This window comes from Cylas formicarius, unplaced genomic scaffold (assembly GCF_029955315.1).
Source record: "Cylas formicarius isolate icCylForm1 unplaced genomic scaffold, icCylForm1.1 PGA_scaffold_12__32_contigs__length_19106922, whole genome shotgun sequence".
In the NCBI taxonomy this organism is placed as follows: Eukaryota; Metazoa; Arthropoda; class Insecta; order Coleoptera; family Brentidae; genus Cylas; species Cylas formicarius.
This window is the reverse complement of record NW_026844225.1, coordinates 4,929,395-4,950,168: the sequence shown is the minus strand read 5'-3', so window position 1 is coordinate 4,950,168 and position 20,774 is coordinate 4,929,395. Positions and strand designations below refer to the sequence as shown.

Genomic DNA, 20,774 nt, shown 5'->3' with positions numbered 1-20,774 from the left:
TCAATGTTTGTGTCTCTTCAGTTATTTGAAATGAAATACACTGGGATCAAAGAAAAGATTCCAGCCTTTTCCAAACCCCTCATAGCTTTCTCTGCAATGCACATTCGGGTTTAAACTTTGGTGAATATGCCGTTAAAATCAATGATTATAACTTTTTCGAAATAATAATAATAATCTTTCAGAAATAACTCACCCTCATTATCGTACGCTTTGATGAAAACAATGTGAGATCTAATGGTTGTATACGATATGACCTGTGCGGAGATAACTTATTCCATTCTCCTTGCAAAAATCATAAGCAAAGTTGAGTGGTTGTCCAAGATTAATAAAAGAAAATTATCTTTTTGGGCATTGTTAAAATTTCTAAAGCGTTTTAACCAAATAAAGAATACCTCTTCTGTTGCTGCTAAAATTTGTTTCAGTGTTTCGGGTCAACTATCTTTGTCTCTAGCCGAACTGAACAGTAGAAGTAATGTTGCTTACTTCCTGTTGAACCAAAATAAAACGCAAAATGTCTTAGTTTCCTCAACTGTTAATATTACGATGGGCACAATCTCTTAATACTCAAGTAATCAGAAGTGTGTATCTGTATCTGCTTATATATGGTTTGAGGGACATAAACACTTGGCGGATGGTTTTCATATTGGTGACCTGACTCGCAGTTAATATTGGTTGTTTTTGGATTTCTATAGACTCTCGGATTTTTCGTTGGTGGAAGAATTGACTACATGCAAAAATTCCGGTTTCGCGATTGTGTTCGGCAACTGCTGTTTTATTTGTTTATTTGGCGCAGTTTTAAGGCTCTTTCATGTTTTTTGAGCACCGAACCCAGAATTAAAACCTTACATCTACTCTTCTCTTTAATAATTTCCACATAAAAGATATTAACCATTCCATCACAAAATACACTTCACGACAACCTTCCAAAAGCAATGAGTCCGAAAGCAACTCATTTGCCACTGTTATCCTTCCTTACATTTAAAACTTCACTAACAACATATCGAAAGTTCTTAAAAATATAGCGTCAAAACCAGATTGTCCAAAAACCGCTCAACACATTTCGATCCGCCAAAGACAAAATTCCGAAACGGGGTATCAAAATTTATTCCATAAAACTAAAACTCTTGCATGTAATTAATTATTCTACTAATCGATAAGCAACCAAACAATATTATCGGGGACTCAGGTCTTTACATCACCAATATGGGAAACAGTCATCCGAGACGATGTTTATACCACTCATTTAGCTCCGCCCCCTTCGAACAATATGGTTCAGAGTAGAGTGCGAACCAGTTTCAGTTTAGCTCTGAAGAAGACAACAGAGTGATTGGCGAAACGTCAGCAAGTTGGACTCAACAACAACCGAAGCAGGAGGAATCCAAAAGTTTTGTAAATAGTATTACAGTAGCCCGTGGAAGTTTCTGAGAGAGTTTTTCAGAAGAGAATTTCTATATAAAACCAAAGCTATTGACACATTCCGTTAATGATAATTTTGTTATTTGACCTCAAGATCAAGGATCCCTCCGATATATTCTAAACCATTTAATGTTATAATATGAAACTAATAATAATCTCCCATTCTTAGATATTTATATCAATAAACCTATTGAAAAATAATTCAGTTTACACCATGCATTGTCACAACTCTAAAAATGCTTCAATAGTAACCCTGTATATATAACATTTCTGTTTAATTCACCATTCGTTTCATAAAAAAAGTAGCCTTGGATACCCGCAACAGGCAGGCATTAATATGGGAATTGCGCCGTAAAACGATCAAAATTGGAACACACAAAATATGCAATTCAAGGGCGAAGCGCATAAAATTCAGTTCGAAGTGTTTGTTTATCTGCTTCGGGTTTATGTGTTTAATACCAAAAAATGGTAAACGCGGAATATGCAAATCCGTAGGTAAGTATCCAGATAGCGGATGTATGCAAAACTTGAAGAGAAACATTTGTATGAACAAATTGGTAATGCTCGAACGGGATATTGTGGTAAATTCGGACCCTGTGCGTACGTGACTATGACTGATCCCGAATGGAATGTAAACTCAAATATTTTTTGCATCGATTGATTAGTCTGCCCTTCGTCCAGAAAGCTTAGCAGAATTTATGAGTGCTCATGTCCGCACTTATGATGATGAAGTTTACTTTATTTTCCAAGACGAGACTTGCACGAGTAAAACACAACAAATTAAAAAGAGAAATAGAGAGAAATGTAAACAAACTATTGCATAACAGTTAGAACAAAAAATATACCGGGTGCCCCTGTAAGAAAACTGGTGTTATCTTAAATTTTTTTTAAATTTTTATTTGTAATTTTAACCATGGTTAAAATGAGTACTGGTTTAAACCAGAGACAAATTCTTTTTTTTGTTTGATGTTGTTTGCTCAAACTGTGCACGCAAATATTTATATTTAAAAAAATGTTTAACGTATTTTAATAAATTTGGAGTAGTTGGCAAGGGTTTGTCATTCTTGCTATGTGTGATGACTTTGCCCCCAAGTGGCGATTTCTGACATCTTCGCAAAAAAAACAATTTTTTGAAAAAATAAGAAATGTAAAGATATGACTTTTTTATGTCTTGATAATCATATAAATACAAAACAACACCTCAATATCTTTATCCTACCCTAAAATATGAATAAAAGAAATTAACGTTAAAAAAATTGATTTTGTTGTTTATATTATGTGCGACGGCAAATGGTGTTAAATTAGTTACTTAGTAAATTAAGAAAATATCTTAAACAGGATTTATGATAATGTTTATTTTATTTTTATTCCCTAAACGTAATAATGAATATTTGCTAGGGTTTAGCTTAAGTTTATGGCTTTTGCAGAGTTCACTCGTGATTTATGTTTTGTTCTGCCTTTAAAACAATAATAAATTTGTGCATCTTCTGTAAAGGCTTGAATTTTAAATAAAGTTAATGATTTTAGAATGCCCGAAGAATACAGAAGAACTAATAGAGGATCTAAAATGAATCCCTGTGGGAGTATTTGCCCTGATCCGAAAATTTATCACTTAAGGATATTATTTGATGTTGATACCAGAGTAAAAGATTTCTCGGAAAATGCATAACATCCATATGCACGAAAAATATGATCCAATTGTCTAAAATATTATCCAATATTATGCAATGCTACTTGTGTCTCAGACATAAAGAAATCGTACATTTGATTATATAATATTCTTTCTTAAATTTTTGAAATTTCCAGAAGAGCAGACCAGTTGCATTTGTTATAATTCCATTAAGGGCCTTATTGACTTGAAAGAAAATTCCAAATTATTATTATAAATATTGGGGTCATAAAAAGTGATTTTTTTCATTGCAAACGTTCTGAAAAAATGTACCAAAATAGTTATTTAAATTATTAGTATTAGATACCCTCTTGGCATAGTCTGATGTTTTTGCCATGTGCAATGTTAAGACTACTGCCGTCGAACTTTTTTTAGTGATTTGATTTTATTTTATTTAAAATTTCAATAAAATTAGGCATCAACTGATCAAATAGAGTTGATTGGCCCAGAATACGTGAATTTACCGGTTATAATGTAGTCCGTTTCGCTAATTATAGCCACTAATTAAACCTCAATAAGAGCATAAAACTTAACATAAAATTAGTGCGCCATCTACTCTTTTGAACCAAGAATTTTAGTCGCAATAAATTTCTCAAAACCGTTTACTAATATTGAAAAAAAGACTGAATTTTTGGACAATAAGTCAGAAGTTCTGATTTAAATCAGAAATTCTGATTTCTGACACAAATTCTGACTTACTCCTCAAAAATTTTCCAAAATTAAATTGAGTTTAAATGAACCATTATTAATGCAACAAACATTAGACAAACTTAAGCACACTTCTCAGAAGATGTTTTATTCAGTTTTTAAATGGCTTCGCACACTGCTTGAATATGTCAATTAAATTCGATACACCAATAACAACCCATAAAATGGGGAAAATTTTCCAAAATCCAACGTTTTTTGAGCGTAAACTTCTTTTATTCATAATTTAGGTTGCAATTCGGTTTTCACTGAGTCATAGCACTTTTTAAGTTTATGAAAAAGCATTAAGCCTTTTTGGAGATGTGACATTTACTTAGGAAAATGTTCGAACGTCTCCCCCCAATTTAGTTACAGAGAGAGTGAGAGAGAGAGAGAGAGCTAGAGCAAACAGCTTTAAAAAAATCTTTTGAATTTGTCTCACCCTTTATTCATCGTTAATATTAGAAATTTTTGTAGAAAATGTAGAATTTCAGAAACTCGAAAATAATTTCCAGCATTTTTTCTTTTTTTTTTCTATTTCTATTTCCCTCGGTTAATAACTAATTACCTATAAAAATATGATAACATAAGCTATTTTAACCCTATCAGGAACATATTTTTGAAATCGACAATCCAGGCTTTTACACAAACCGAAAAACTGCAAACACGAAATATTAAATGTCGCAGTTCAAATGAAATTTCGAAATCCATTTATTAAAATTTAGACGTTTGAAGGTAAATGTCGAATATTAAAACACAATTAAACACGTATACATATCTACATTGAATACATTAAAAAATATTATACTAAACTATCACAGTAAAACACATTTAGACAATAAAAGGCATGACGCACACATCTCCACATAATGTTGGAATGGGTATAAAGTATTTTAAAACTGTAATTTCTTTAATGAGAATCATAATAAACACCAAAAAATTTACCTACACTACCCTGACGAAAAGGCCTTTACTTAAATTTTGACAAGAAAACACTAGCATTCTTCTTATACCGGCAGTTAGCTTGTAAATGCTAGAAAAAAGTGAGAAAAGATCATTAATAAATGCAATGAAAAAAAATGTCTAAGAAGCTGCATTGAGAACCCCTATATAAAACTGCTCACCATCCCTGACATTAAAGAAAACTAAAGAAACTTGTACTGGCTACTGCATTACCATTTACAAATCTTTTGGATTCCTCCTGAGCCGATTGATGTTTCGCCAATGCCAATCATCCTGTTGCTTTCTTCAGAGCTTTACTTAAACTGACTCGTATTTTACTCTGTGTCGGCCTATAGAGGGTGTTTTCTAGTTGAATGTTAATAGGTCCATTTTAAGAAGAACACTTCATATGAACATATATCCTAAACGTCTTAATTTTTCTGATACAAGGTGGTAAAGTTTAATGAAATTTGGCACACATGTATTATGTATCAAGAAGCATTATTTAGTTTACCACAATTTTTTAAAATACACCAGTGGCGGGCGTCCGGAATTTCCCTTGTCTATTTTGGCAGACACACGCCACGGATCTCTCTTAAAATAAAAATTATTACAATCTTCAATCATTTCTAAAAAAAATAATTTAATGATTTTTTTAATCTGTTTGAAAAAAAAAATGAAATCATCTTTTCTGCATGGTCATAACAATATCGCTAATATTACAGCATGCAGAGAATTATTATCATTATCATTTCTCTCTTGAGTAATTGTCTATGTGTTTTATTAAAATACTTCAAAAAATCGAAGTACCAATACGAAGTACATAAACTCTGGGGTGCATTTATGAAATCTTCATAATTATTTCTTATCAGTCTGTGTCTGTAAGAATTATTAATTCTGTTGTCAATGCGGCTGTTTGACATAAGTTTTTTGAAATTCAGTTCTTCGTGTCTTATTAATTTGGTGTTTAAAATATCCAAGCATTGTTATTTTAAAAAAAGAATGGTCGAGTTTACTAATGAGGAGTTGGCAGATATGCACTTTATGTATGGTTTGGCTGATGGCAGTGCGCCGGAAACTAAGCGATTATATCAAGAGCGCTCTCCTAATAGAGTCATACCAAATAGGCGAATTTAAAAGGGACCCATCGGACTGTAAGAACTCCAGAAACTGAAGAAGCGGTTTTAAATTCTAATGATGAAAATCCTGAACTTAGTACTAGAAAAATTGTAAATAATCTGAATATCTCGCACTTCTTCGTTTGGAGAATTTTTCACGATTTCCTATTGCACCCATATCATGTTCAACGAGTCCAAGCGGACAAAATTTCGCATTATCCCTTGATTGACCAAGAAATATTATTTATCAAAGAAAGTAACTCATCGAGAAATGCAATAAGAAATTTCCACAATTACCATATTTGGGCGGATGAAAACCCTCACGCAGTTGTAGAATTTAAACATCAAGAGCAGTTTTCGGTAAACGTTTGGGCTGGACTTGTTCAAAATTACTTTAGTGTGCCCATTTTTCTAGCAGAAAGGCTAAATGGACATAATTATAGCCGGTTTTTCGAAAAAAAAATTACAATATTGCTTGAAGAACTGCCATATTTAATTAGGAACAGAATGTGGTTCATGCATGACCGCGCGCCTGCTCACTTTAATGTTGCAGTAAGAGAATATTTAGATCATACCTTTAGTAAGCGGTAATTCGCGACGGACGTCAACCATGGCCCCCTGGGTCCCTAGATTTAAATAGTTTGGATTTTTTCTTATCAGGGCATCTTAAAAGTTTAATTTATCGCACCCCAGTTAACACTGTAGAAGAGCTGAAGGATCGTATCAGAGCTTCCTGCGATTTAATAATACACGCTGAAGGTATACTTCAAAGAGTGCTCGGCAATATGCGGAAAAGACCTGAAGCCTGTATCCTTCAAGGTGGAGGACACATTCAACAACTTATCTAGTCTCTATGTTCAACTTTTTCTCAAAAATGTTGTTATTAATTTATTAACAATTTTGTTAAAAATGATTAATAGTAGCTCGTGTTTTTTTGTTAAATAAGAATCGTTTATTATTTATCTTGTTAGGATGTTATGTTATTTCATTAAAACTGTTGGTAACTAAAAAGTAGATATTTTGTTTAGATATTTTATTTTTTACAAAAAATGTTCTCGATTTGTGGAACTAACCAAAAAATAATCATCGTAGCCGACATACAGACATAGAATATAAAAAATCTTTAAGACAATGACAAATAAACTCATCGACAAATGCTGAACACAATCATGAAATCATCAAATTTTATACGATCAAACTAGACTTTTTACATCCTAATTTCTACCACATAAAAATGCGAAAATTCTTAGAAAACTCTAAACAATTTTCACCTTGGCTTGAAATAGTATTATCTAGTCAGGGATGAGAATGACTGTTTAATGCTTCAAGAAAATTTGAATAGAATTCTGGAAATAAATGGAAATTTAACATTGTTGTGTTTTAAGCTTTAGTAGGAAAAATAATTTTACAATGTGGGAACGAAATATTCCTTTTTAACAAGCATAGGTGAAATGAAAGTAATTTTTGACTCACAGTTACCATTTAATACATAACACATGTGGATTGTATAACGAAAAAATCATCCACTTTGTCCGGATTCGTTTTAAAACACTGTCAAAAGTAAATTTTAAGGTTCCCGGTGGCAGAACTAGAAAACCAAAATAACTCTCGAACTAAAACTTGTAGTAATACAGCAATCAACTACATCACAACAGCGCAAAATGCTACAAGAAACTCTGTAATTGATATGTTATTAGCAAGTAATTTTATTTGTATATTGTATATTCGCGTGTGTGTTTTTGAATTTGGTTCTTGTTGCGTTTGTAAGTAAATAAAGAAAAAAATAATAAATACCAGAGGGTGGTTGGAGAAAATTTATTAATCATATACTTGAAGTGTAAAATAATTATAATGGATGATAGTGATAGCACAGATTCAGCAAGACAGCCGTCACCAACGATCACGATTATATTATTTAGGAGTGTTTCTTGATGATATGCCAATATTTAATGAAAAAATTATGATAATTTGTTGAATGAACTATTGTCCGAAATAAATAAAAATTAAAAACAATACAAAAAAAATCGGAAAATTTAAAAAAACATATATCATACCGTATAAAATATAACTTGTCGATAGTAAATATACAATTAAGCCATATTTAGTTTAATTTTAATTTATTTAAAAATCGCTAGTACCAGCAAATGATTCTTCGTCTACATTAATAACAAGTGTACCGTTATATCATAATAATTAAAGACAGCCTTTCGAGTTTCGGCAGCAGTTTTTCAAAAAGGCGACCTGTTTTGTAGTGGAAACTACTGTAATTGTTTCTATCTCTGTCGAGTGTACCTCACTGAGGCATAGGTGTAGAACACTGGCAGGTAAATGGTTCGTTGGGTTTTGCCATTCTTAGTATACCAGGTGAAACAGTGAAGCACCTTCTCCCTTGGTTTTATGACCGACTATGCCATAGCAAAACGTACCGAATATATAGGATCAAACTAGAATTCTTACGTTGTAATCAATTCTTCCGTCATGGAAACAACATCCGAGAATCTATAGAAAATTCTCAACAACCAGTATGGGAATCATTCATCGAAAATATTGTTCTAAACTGAAAAGAACATGTGTATGTGACCTTATTGCTAGTCAATGTCAAGGAAACACGGAAATAAGCGTAATACACCTTAATGTATTAGCTTTCCATTTCATCGCCGGATTAACTTTAAAACTTTTACACCAGATCATTTCCGGAAGAAAACATCGTTAAGTGACGAACGAGTCGAAAATTGCTTTATTGTAGCATTTCTGCGTAAATAAACGCTTCCACGGATTTGCGGATTTTGCAGGCAGCCGCTTTATCGGCAGTCGTAAAAGATTTCCAGTTGGGAGTTTATTTGAAGACATAATTCGCGATCATTTTTATTGCAACAGTTGTAATGAAATATTTTGCCATAAAGTTAATAATAGTCGCGTGTATTTTTATAGGGTCGAGCTGTTTTATTGGGATTTTGGAAAAAGAGTTAGCTGTAATTCAACGCGTTTCGCCATTATTTTTCAAATTAGTATAATTACAATGCTGAGGTTTCTCGTGGCTTTCTCTGTAGTTGGTAAACAACACTTCATATGAAATTAAAACATCTTTTATGATGATGATGATTTGAATATGCAAATTCAAGTGTCTACAGGGTTATTCACGCAAGACGGGATAAGAAATTGTAGCCAAAATACAAGTTTTTCAAAAAGGAAAACGTTGGTGCAAATTCTATTATTAATAGTTGCGATTAAAAACCAATATGGTTCTAGGGAGGTATCATAGACATTAACAAATTTCATGAAACTGTTCACTACCTAGGCTATAACGAGAACTGACTAAACCTAAAATAAAAATGAAGAGCTTGCTCACTATTGCTCACTGAGGACAGCATTTTCGAGGTTACAGTGTGAAAGGTGTCTTTAATACGTGTTTTCATATTATCTGGTTGGGTTGGAAATATATATTGTAAAGAATTGCTTTAAGATATCCCCATAAAAAGGTGCTATTTACACATCTTCTTCTTCTTAGTTTAACTGAAACTGGTTTGCGTTCTACTAAGGTTGACACAAAATAGTACTTTTGATTAGTTTTGGTTAGTTTAGGAACTTACTATTGTTTTTACTTTATCTAACGTTAAAATTCCACCCTATCCATTAGACTGCACTTTTTATATTTTTACTATTCACTGTTTACTTTACTCTATTCTTCGGTTATACCTAAATGCTGTTCATTTAATTTTGTGACTATCATGGAAAACCGCACATGATAATAACAAATGGGCGGTTACAACCATAAATCTGTCATTCTTAACAGAAGTCAAGCAATATTTGGTTCCTCATTTATAAGTATTTGTTTCAAAATAAATTTCACCATTTTATACATTTCGGGGCTTTGCAAAGTGATTGTTTTTTTAAGGTCTTTTGCTTTGAGTTCTTAAAGAAATTATTTTATAATTTGAGTTGCTTGTATATAGTTGGAGTCTATTTTTGACGATGGGAATCGAACTCAAAGAAGTAAAAGCTGTCTGTAAACAAAATGAAATCAGCTTTTATGCATTGTATTTCAATAATAATTTTATGATTACTCAAAATTGTAACTTAGAATGATCCTACTATAAATCCGCTTACATACTGTTTGGGATATATGAACATTATCTAGAATCACTGATTCTGATGTTGGTGAGTTGCGGTTAAGAGCGCTTGGTTGCTTTGGTAAAATAAGTATTGATGTCCGGTTTCATGACTATTGTTCGACAAGTGCTGACGAGGTTCTAACGATATATTTACGATGATTGCTGATAATGGCCAATAAAGCAGATCTTTGTTCAATATGGAAAAATATGCTTCAGACAAGCATTTTTCAATTAAGTTGAGAAAGTTGAGTTCCAGCTTCTCGGATTTTAAAATATCTGCCATAATGATGAGAGTTTCAGTAATAGGGACTTTAGTGAAGAGAGATTCTACGTCCTAAAGTCAATACATCAATTCAATCAATCAATACATACAGGGTGACAAAAGGAATTTTATTTTTTGGTTGCTTTATGCATTCACAATTAAAAGTTTTGAAATAACTTGCTCATGGCACCACCTGCACATATTTTCTTGCATAATATCTTTTTTACTCAGAAAATACTAGAAATTAAACAGGAATTCCAATTTTTATATTTTTGGGAAAACCTGCATTTTATAGAAGCAATTTTAAAAAGTTATAATAATAGGACTTTACTCCTCCCAAAAGTATTTTTTCTAACCTTTTAATATTCCTTGCAGCATATCTCTCAAATAGAAATTAGGCAACTTAGTTTATTTTAACACAAAATATTGCATCAATCATTGGGAAAATTGAGAACCATTTTGGAAAGTTCTATTGATTAAAATCGAAAGACATATTGTTTAAAAACATTTTCAATTATACAAAGTACGCCGCAGAAGCGTGGTAATTTAAGAATAAATTTTAAGAAAAATTTTAATGAGAATGGAAAAATAGAAAATATTTGAAAATACAGTGCTTTTTTAACTTCTCCTACAACTTTACTCCGCACCTTTCAAACATCCTTGGGGTAGTCAAATGCATTACTAAAAGTTCAATAAAGCGCCTAATACAATTCTTTCTTATACGGTGTTTTCGAAAATCTAGCTAGTTCCATACAAAAAATTATTACCAGTGTGCAAGATAGAAGAGAATTTTCAAATTGACATTTTTTGAAAGAGTGCAGAACAAATTGAGAAGCAATAATCTTTAGTAGTGTAATATGTTTTTTTTTTTATTTTTAATGTCTCTGAGGCTGGCTCAAATCTTACAGATGTTAGTCACATGTGGTCGAAATGCCTAAATGCCAGTATTTACATCACAACAAAAACAATTTATGCGGCCTCCTTTAGTTAGACGTCTGTGGTTTGTAAATATGCCCATTTATCATCTAGTACGATCATATACGGCAACTAGCAAAGATTAAAGCGGGTTAGCAATGTCGTTAATTATTTTGCTCCAATTTATGCACGCAGCATTTGCGTGAAATCACAATTTGCTATTCATAATTTGCATGGTTAAAAAGCACACGATTCGCACTGCATCCCCTAAACAAGTGATTTTCAATTCACTTCGAATAAAAAGTCTCCCTTCGAAATGTGCAATATCCAAATTACAAAGGATTGTTGCCATTCCTCGTGTATTATATTATATTTAAAAAAAATCGTTATAAATAAGTTTTTATTTTATATTTTCGATATGATTTGACCAAGTACTTTCAAGAATATTTAAATTGTAGAACACAGCGAACCATATTTTATACGCTTACTCTTATCAAATCAGATTCCATTAAATTCCGTTAAGAGACAAAATAATACATACGAACATCGTCTCCTTACTTATTATAGACAATTAAGGAATTATATAAAACATGCAATAGCTAGAGAAAAAATAACTTATTTCATTACATTTTCACAAGAATTCTGGAGAACCGCTAATAAAAAAATATATCTAAAAATGGAAAACGCTTCGAGATTCCAGAAGAGCTCCAAAAATGCACAAATATCTACATTTTTTTTCAAGACACTGATAATTTACCTGATACCGCATCAAATGATTTACTACATTTTTACAACAGTAATATGTTAACAAAGTACTGAACTCATCTAATTAATCGAACTGATCTTGAAAAAATAATCACAGGCATTACTTCAAAGACGGTTGGAGAAGATGGAATCTGAATTCAAGATATAACATCATAAATTCTTGCATTTTGTACGAAAATTGCCCATCTATCTAGAAAAAAGCAATTCGTAAACCTATTACCATGGTTGCAAACCCTAAAGAACGGAAAGATTTACGGCCTGTAAGCATACTCGCAGCAGTTTCTAAAATATTGGGAAAACATATATGTGAGCAAATTACTGAGTTTTTAGAAAACAATATTCTTATACTGGATTGTAAATCAGGATTTAGCAAACATTTTAGCACCACAATAGCACTAGTTGGCATAGTAACTGATGTCAATTATAGTAAGGAACAGGGAAATGGTACTAGTGTATCTATGCTTGATTTGAGTAAAGCGTTTGACACTTTGAGTCATAATCTATTATTTGCAATCTTAATTCTAACCGGTAGATACAGTCGAGTTGTATATGCAAAAAATACAACAACGAACTCTTTGGTACAAACGTCCGAATTTAAGTTCAGGTGTTCCACAGGGGTCAACAGTTTTACCAATTTTCTTTTCTTTGTATGTTTCCGGTATAAATCAGAGTTTAACACAATCTAAGCTTAAACAGTTTGCCGATGATTCTGAACTTCACTTTCCAATCAGTATCCAATCCATTGCAGAAGTTCAACAGAAATTTAACGCAGATCTTAACAACCTGAACTTATTTGCAACAAATCCCAATCTAAAACTTAAGCCTCGAAAACCTTAAATAGTTATCATCAATAAAACAAGGACATTCGAAAAAACTTTGAACGAAAAATCTAATTTGAAATTGAAAATATTGTTATTCCAATTGTAAATACAGTAAAAAAATTAGGTTTGTCTTTTGACAATTCTCTACCATTTGATTTCCACAATAAAGAGAAAATTAAAGACAGTTACATACACTTTAAGAACATTTACAGATTTTTACTCCCCAACCAAAAATATTCCCTATGCAACGCCTTAGTTCTTTCATTGTTTGATTACGCAAATGTGGCATATGGAGATTGTTTGTCTTGGCAAACTAAAAGGCAATACAAAAATTACAAAACCCTAGCGTAATCATATATCCCTTTTTTTGAATAATTTTATTATTTTAAGCATGGGTAATCGACGGAAACTGTATGTCAGACTTGTTTAACAAATTACAAAATCAGGTAAACCATCTTATCTTAGTGAGATGTTCCAACTTCTTCCATATTACTTATTCTTTATTTGTAGCAATTCATAAAATGGAAGAACTTGGTATTGGCCACGAAGATATCCAAAGACTCTTTACCATTGACGAAAACACAACTGTTGAAGGACCTATTTCCGATGAAATCTTTATAAGAGGAACAGAAATTTTTCAAGATCAAGAAATATCAGTGGGATCTGACCCACATCGATGCTATGTTTACAGTAAAATCCTTAAGTTATTTTGTGAAAATAATAATACGATAAAGCTTTAATAGGATAAAGCTTTTAGAATGTTATGAAACTTACATTTACATACATTTCTAAGACGTTATTTTCAGAAAGAAGTCCTGGCAAACAACATTGGATGAGTTCTTGTGCAAATAAAATTTAAAGCGATGTATGTTTCTAATTTATGTAGTTTGTTACTCTTATATTGGCATATACACAAATTTTAATATGCACAATGTTTTATGTTTTAATCTGTGCGAGTTTTTTGTTATTCGATATTGGTTTGTTCTGTTTTGTGTTAAGTTCTGTTTATTTGTTCTTGTGTGGCGATATCAATGCAAAAAATATATGTGCATAAAGTTACTTACACATTTTTTATAATCGTATCACTGTCCGCTCAAGAGAGATCTTACTGTAATCAGTTCAATATTTAAGCCTCCAACAATGTACAGAGTGGATTTGTTGATTCGTCCATCTATTAATATTTCAATTTCGCCAGAAGACTTTGTTCTGTGTACAGGGTGAGTCAAATAGAAAGAGTAAAGTTCATTATCTCATTGGTTTCAAAAGTTATGAGAAAATGGTAAACACAAAAGTTGCTAAGATTTTTAGGATGCACAATTTAGAATTGTTTTAAAGTATACAGGGTGGCTCAAACGCCGTTACGAATAAAACTATTTTTTATGAAATTTTCAACTTTTTTTTTATAATAATAATACACACCGAAATCTAATGGTTTTTCCAATATTTTCATTTTTGTAATTATTTTTGTCATTATTTTTGTTAGATCTCTCGTATTTGATATTAGCTCTATTCGAAGGTGACGTAAAAGGCACATTCAACGAAATTTGAATTAGATGCTACAGAGTGTTCAAAATAATTTAATATATTTGGATCAATTTAGATTGAAAAATCTATATTTTCTTAAATGGCACATATATTATTATTTTTTCTGAAAGATCTAATCACAGAAAAGGTAAATAATATTAAATAACTATTACAACAAATTAACTTATTTAATTTTTAGTTATTATTATGGAGCAATAAATGTTCAAAAATATATTCGTCTACTTGGATACACATGTTTAGTCTTTTTCGTATATTTTCTTGGACGTTCTTTAGCATAAACGGTGTTATTGTGCTGTACACATCCCGAATCATATTTTCCATAACTTCTGGTGTTGTGGGTTGATTCGCATAAACACTCTTTTAACATATCCCCGCAAAAAGAAATCTAGTGCTGTTAAGTCATATGATCGAGAGGGCCAACCAATGAATCCACCTCTACTGATCCATTTCTGTGGGTAATGATTATTTAAAAATTCTCGAAGTTGTGGTAAATCATTCTGCAAACAGTTCAAATATCTAAGCCCGTTAAGTACCCAGAATGGATTAACTGTTGAATAATTATGCACGTTTTTCACGACTAACTGCACCATTACTGAGAAAAGTAGCATCATGGAAAAACATTATTTTAGAAAAACAAAAAGGAATCGGCGTCCATTGCTTCATTTAATGCGGTGCAGAAGTTTACCCTTTGCTCAAAATCACGGTCTAGTAGAAAGTATGATATCTGTGTTTTTGCGATTAACGGTAGATTCGGAATTATCACATAAGATACATTCTTGGCGGCTACTTATCTGGGGATTACCTTGAGCTTGAATTAAAATTTCCAATTCTTCTTTCTCATCGGTAGCATTCTGGTTTACCACTTTCCGCATTTTATGTTCAATACTACAACTAATATCTAACTGTTCTATTAAACCCTGAAGAGAGTATCTGGTTCGCCTTGTAAAGTGGTACTGTTAACAAAGTATTTTTTCCGCCTCACCCAGCATACAGGGTGTTTTTTAATCGAATGTCAATAATAAAGTGGGCAGTTTTTGGGTGCATTTTTAAAAGAAAACTTCATAAATGTCTCAAAATAAGTTGTTTTTTTAAATCTATATTACCATTTTAGATATTTGAATGAAATTTGGAAAATATGTGCTATGGATCAAGAGGCATTATTCAGGGTATGGTCTGTTCATAGATATAAGAAAGTGACCAATTGCTTTTGAATGGGATTATCCAATGGTGGTCATTAACATACAATGCAACAAGATTATTAGCTAAAGTTTCGGAATTTAAATTCAGGTAAAATTGTGGTCCGTAATAGAAAATAATTTTATACCTAGCTGTGTTGAATATTCTTTGGTTTGGTATACTACTTAGCTTAAGTTTATTAGTAATCATTCTTATTTCGTGTGTAATACAGCGTGTGTTGAATCGAGTGCGAATTATGCAAAATATGTGCGAGTCTAGTATATCTCAGGAGATGCTCCCGCCCAAATGTAGAAAACACTATTCTATGGGACTAAGGAAGTTATAAACAATGTTTATTTGACTCTCATGGAACGCGGTGCCAGCAAGCAAGCATCTTTAGAAGAAACGGCCACATTGACGAAAATTCCAACATCAACTGTATGGAAAATTGTGAATAATCCCATTTCAGCGAGGAAAAAAAGAAGCGATGCTGACATTTTCTCGAGTGTAGATAAAAGTTTTGCCAGTAAAAAAATTACGAGGAACAAACTACCTTATGGAAGTGTATTCAACGCATGGGTTTTAGATTTAAAAAAATCGACGAAAGGCAAGTTTTAATTGAATCTTTTAGAATTCGGAAATGGCGACTGGAATATCTAGAAAAAATTATTATTTACAGAGAACAACAAAGGCCAATCATTTACTTGGATGAAACCTGGTTCGACACTTATGATACCCCGGAAAAGGGTTGGGTTGATTTAACTGATAAGTGTAAAACAAACGCGCCATCCAAATGGACTTTCTCTGTCTGCGAAAAATATTAAAGATTCTTCTCTGGATTACCATGAAGACACCACCGCTGATTTATTTGAAAGTTTGTTTAAAAACAAACTAGTTCCAAACATTCCTCCTAATAGCGTAATTGTAATGGACCAGGCAAGTTATCACAGTAGACATTTATTTTCACGAAGATTATACCAAAAAGCAATTAAGTGAGGTTTTACAAAGCTTGAACCTACAAAAGGAATACGTCTGTGATAATTATGCAAAAAATCTAGGGCATACAGTTTTAAGGCTTCCACATTACCACTGCATATTTAACCCCATTAACCATGTTTGGCACCAACTGAAATGTGGCATCCGTCATAACAATGTTTTTCCCCGTGTTAACTCCAATGTCCTCAAACTTATAGAAACCGAAGTTTTTAACATCCCTCCACAAAGTTGGGCAAATTCTGTTAAACATAATGAAAAAGCAGAACAATTGTATATACATATTGCAAATAATAAAGAACAAATACTAATTAGAACAGGCGATACATAACTAAATAAATAAATATTGTTTAGTATCTTTTCTAACAAAACCTCAAATAAATAAATTCTAAGCAAAGTACGGACATGTTCGGCCATATTTCATTCTTACAGCTTGCCCGGGACCTTCCGTAATTCGTATCAGTTAGTCACTTTCTTATATCTATGAACAGACTTTACTACGATTTTTTAAAAATATACCGGTGACGCGCGCACGGAATTTCACCTGTCTATTTTGGCAGGCATTGATGGTACGCCACTGATTTCTGTTAAAATAAAAATTATTCTTACAATGTCCAATCATTAAAAAGTTTTCGATTTAAGTGGCGACCTAAATAACCAAAATATTATTTGTTCATCGATATTATGACATTTGCATTCATTTATGAGCAGATTTGATCTTTTAATTTTTTGATTTTTTTTTAATGATTGGAGATTGTAACCGTAATTTTTGTTTTAAGGGAAATCAGAGTCTACCAAAATAGATAGGTGAAATTCTGTACAAGCGCCACTGGGGTATTTAAAAAAAATTATGGTGCATTAAATAATGACTCTTGATATATAGCACGTGCGTGCCAAAATTTACCACCCCAAAAGTGAAGAGGTTTAGGATATATGTTCATTTTTAAAATGGACCCAAAAGTCGCCTCCTTAATTATTGACATTCAATTAGAAAACACCCTGTTTAAATTATAATAATTAAATTAAAATTAAAATATAATGTAAATTTTATGAATTCATTTAATCGGTTGTTGGGTAAAAATTTGACAATGTCATAAACTTATAGCAACAGTCTTGAACAAAAATAAGCCTAGATATTGTTGTGGGTTTTTGTAAGATCTTTTAGAAAAAATCACAATAAATATGGTGTGTCATTTAAGAAATAGGAGATTTTTTAATTTAAAATGATCCAAATATATTCGTTTATTTTGAACATCTTGTAGCAACTAACTCAAATTCCGTTGAATTTATCTTTTACGTTATTTCCGAATAAATCTAACATCAAATATGAGTGATTTTATCTTATCGTAATGGTTTTCGGGCACGAAAATTTATATTTTTTAGAAAAACTAAAATCTTGGAAAACTATTAGGTTTTGGTATGTATTATTATTAATATAAAAGATTTGAAAACCAAATTTAATAATTGGTTGTCCATATAATTCGTGACGCTTTTTTGAACCACCCCGTGTACTTTAAAATAAATGTTAACTTTCGAACTTTCGAAGCCAATGAGATAATGATCTTTACTCTAACTGCTCGTTTGAGTATTAAATATCTTTCAACTAATGATAACTCCTTTCCACTCATTATGTCACACAAGTACTTCTATTAAACCACAACTGCTAAATCACTGATTTGACATTTTAGTAAAATCTTAATTCAGCAACTCAAAAGTCAACAGTGTGCCTAAACTTATGCTGTTAAAAGTGCTTACATTATTTATAATAAACCGTATGTTGACAGTATTTAGGCGTTTTTAAATTTGCTTTGAGAAATCCGGTCAATGCTTCAATATTTAAACCTCCAACAACGTCCATTAGTAGATTTTCTCACAAAAAACTGCATTTTGAAAAGTTCATGCTTCACGAATCGAATAACGGTTACTATAAAAAGAAACTTACCCAAGGCGACGTAGCATTCTTTGTAGAATTTATATCCGAGAATAGGATGCAGTAGCCCCATAATAGCTTGCGGAAATTCGGCCATCAGGAATAACAGTAGCACGGCCAGCAGCATTTTCGTGGTCCTATTGAATTGCCTCTCCTTTTCGAGATGTTTTTGATTCATTCTCTGGTTTGTCATGCGGCCATTCGAATACGTAAGCAGTACCTTCTTCCTTTGCTTGGCTCTAAACAGTTCAACGATCAGCAGCACAGAGAGGATAGACAGCAATATACATGGGATTAGTTTCAAGACGACTCCGTAAACGTAAAAGCTGATGTCTCTAAATATTGTATTTTTGTAGCCAGTTATGTAGATGGTGATGTTTCTCAGTTCGGTGTTGTTTTCATCGACAGAATCGTTGAAGACCACGCTCCCATCTGGTGTTTCGAACGCGTCTTGGCTTTTAACTTCCATCGACAAAATTAGCGGAATGCACACCAAAGAGCATAAAATGTACGTAAAGCAGATGGTGAGTTTAGTACGTGTTTCTCCGCACCATTTCTGATTGTTCTGCGGATATTTAACAGCGACGTATCGCCATACGGCGAGAATAGTCGCGAGGGAACAAGAAATGAAGTGGAAAGCGTTAGTGAATACGGAGTGGAATATAATGAACGACGCGAATTCGTGGCTAAAGTAAATGGAACTTTTATCTTGGAGGTAAGAGAATGGTATATATTCAAGCATCACCAAAACATCTGCCACAGCTAGAGCTGTAAGTATGTAATTCGTAGGGCATCGCATAGGTTTCGTAGTGAGGACGAAGATGTTCAAGATGTTGAGGATCGAACCGAGGGAGCAAACGGTCAAACTTAGGTATACGTGATAACTTCGGAAAATTAGGCTGAATTGTTTCAGGTTGCAGTATGATGTCATTGTGCCGCTCACTCTGGAGAGACGATGGTGAATTCCCAGACATGTCAATCAATTTTCTCCCTGAAAAAAAAAACAATACTAGTAGCCGTCGGACGTCTGAGAAAGTTTACGGAATAATGGGTCGATGAGTAAGTACAAGGCAAAACGACGTAAACGCCAGTGAGTAAATTGTTGACTAGAATAGAAAAACCGAAATTTTCTGCGTAGCAGGTTTTCTCCTACTTATTTAATGATTAACTCATTAACTGTATAAAGAAAATATTTTCTCGTCATATAATAACCCTGGTAATACTTTATGTTAGTTTTATAATAAAATTTGTGGCTAAGGACGTTCCATGACGGTTCAGTCTATTTTGCTATGACGCTTTAGTTTGGTTGTGCTTACATAATCCATTAAAAATGGTCATTTATTATGGTTTATGGAAAGTTTTAGAAAAACTGTAGTAAATTTCCAATGGAAAATTAGAATGAATATATGAAATATTACCTGTATTTGAATGTTAGGATTAATAAAAAAGCTAATATTTTTTTTATATTTTCTTACTTATGACCTATTATTAACTATGACCTAAGAACAGAAACACTTAAAATTAGTAACAAAATATTAATCATTAAAAACTTAAAAATAAGTAATTAAATTGTTATGTTAAAAAAGGAACATGTATCAACTTAATTAGCAACTATAAATATTTACTAGAACTAGAAGTTTTTGGTAAAGCGTTTGGTTTTTGGAATATTTTTCTAAAAACATGCTAAACCTGAATAGGTCAAATAATTTCTATCAAGAGACAACATATCAAATACAATATTAAAAACATGACAAAATGAGTAAAATAGCATTTGTTTACTTGGTAATTGGTAAAATCTGTGTAGTTTGGAAAGTTTTAAATATCTTTAATATCAGTGTCGTCCAAAATATCTGGCACATTAGTACCAGATTTAAATGTTAGGTACAGTCTGTCTTAATCATAATCGTGTTCGCTTTCGAGCCTCCACAATAAAACTTTAACGATGTTATTACCCATTGGTATTGGGTAAAGCCATCAACAAGCAATTTATTCTTACTTGACTGACAAGGCATGGGTGGGCCAGGTATATTCCTTTTTTTCTGATATATGTTGAATGGTTGGGGCAGTGTTGAATAATCGTTTTTACTATGCGTTTCGAAAAAGTTATTTTACGAGAATATTATAATGTCGCGTCGAAAACATTTGTCTCTTGATAAAAAACTGGTTGTGAAAAATGTCTATGAAACTTTAATCAGTAAAGGATTTATTAAACAAGAAGCTTTAAAGGAAACATGTCTACTTATCGTCGATAAGGGATATTAATATTAATAGTGGAGAATCGAAGAAAAGGAATAAACGTAGATTTTCAAACTCGCCGTATAGTGATCAGTGATAACAAGATTTCTTTTGAAAAATCGTCATAGAAGGAAAGAGCTTCGCGGTTTCGTGTGTTAAAGGGACGCATTGTTTTTCTATCGTGCTCCTGC

At 32.2% G+C, this 20,774-nt stretch overlaps 1 protein-coding gene and 1 long non-coding RNA gene across 4 annotated transcripts in view; one reads left to right on the top strand and one right to left on the bottom strand.

Annotated features, from left to right (window-relative positions):
• The window catches only part of LOC132708719 (G-protein coupled receptor dmsr-1-like), a 283,401-nt gene that overhangs the window by 193,098 nt on the left and 69,529 nt on the right, over positions 1–20,774 (bottom strand). For 2 of the 3 annotated variants that reach the window (XM_060681248.1, XM_060681250.1), the window contains exon 2: positions 18,361–19,339. In XM_060681248.1, the coding sequence (XP_060537231.1) occupies positions 18,361–19,279 (919 nt within the window). In that variant the 5' untranslated portion in view covers positions 19,280–19,339. Of the gene's footprint in view, positions 1–18,360; positions 19,684–20,774 lie in introns of those variants that run through there. The other variant, XM_060681249.1, reaches the window with a different exon arrangement.
• On the top strand, positions 1,808–19,273 carry LOC132708720 (uncharacterized). The gene is made up of 4 exons (XR_009620014.1): positions 1,808–1,911; positions 18,757–18,872; positions 18,931–19,063; positions 19,138–19,273. It is a non-coding gene; the product is annotated as an uncharacterized LOC132708720 (long non-coding RNA).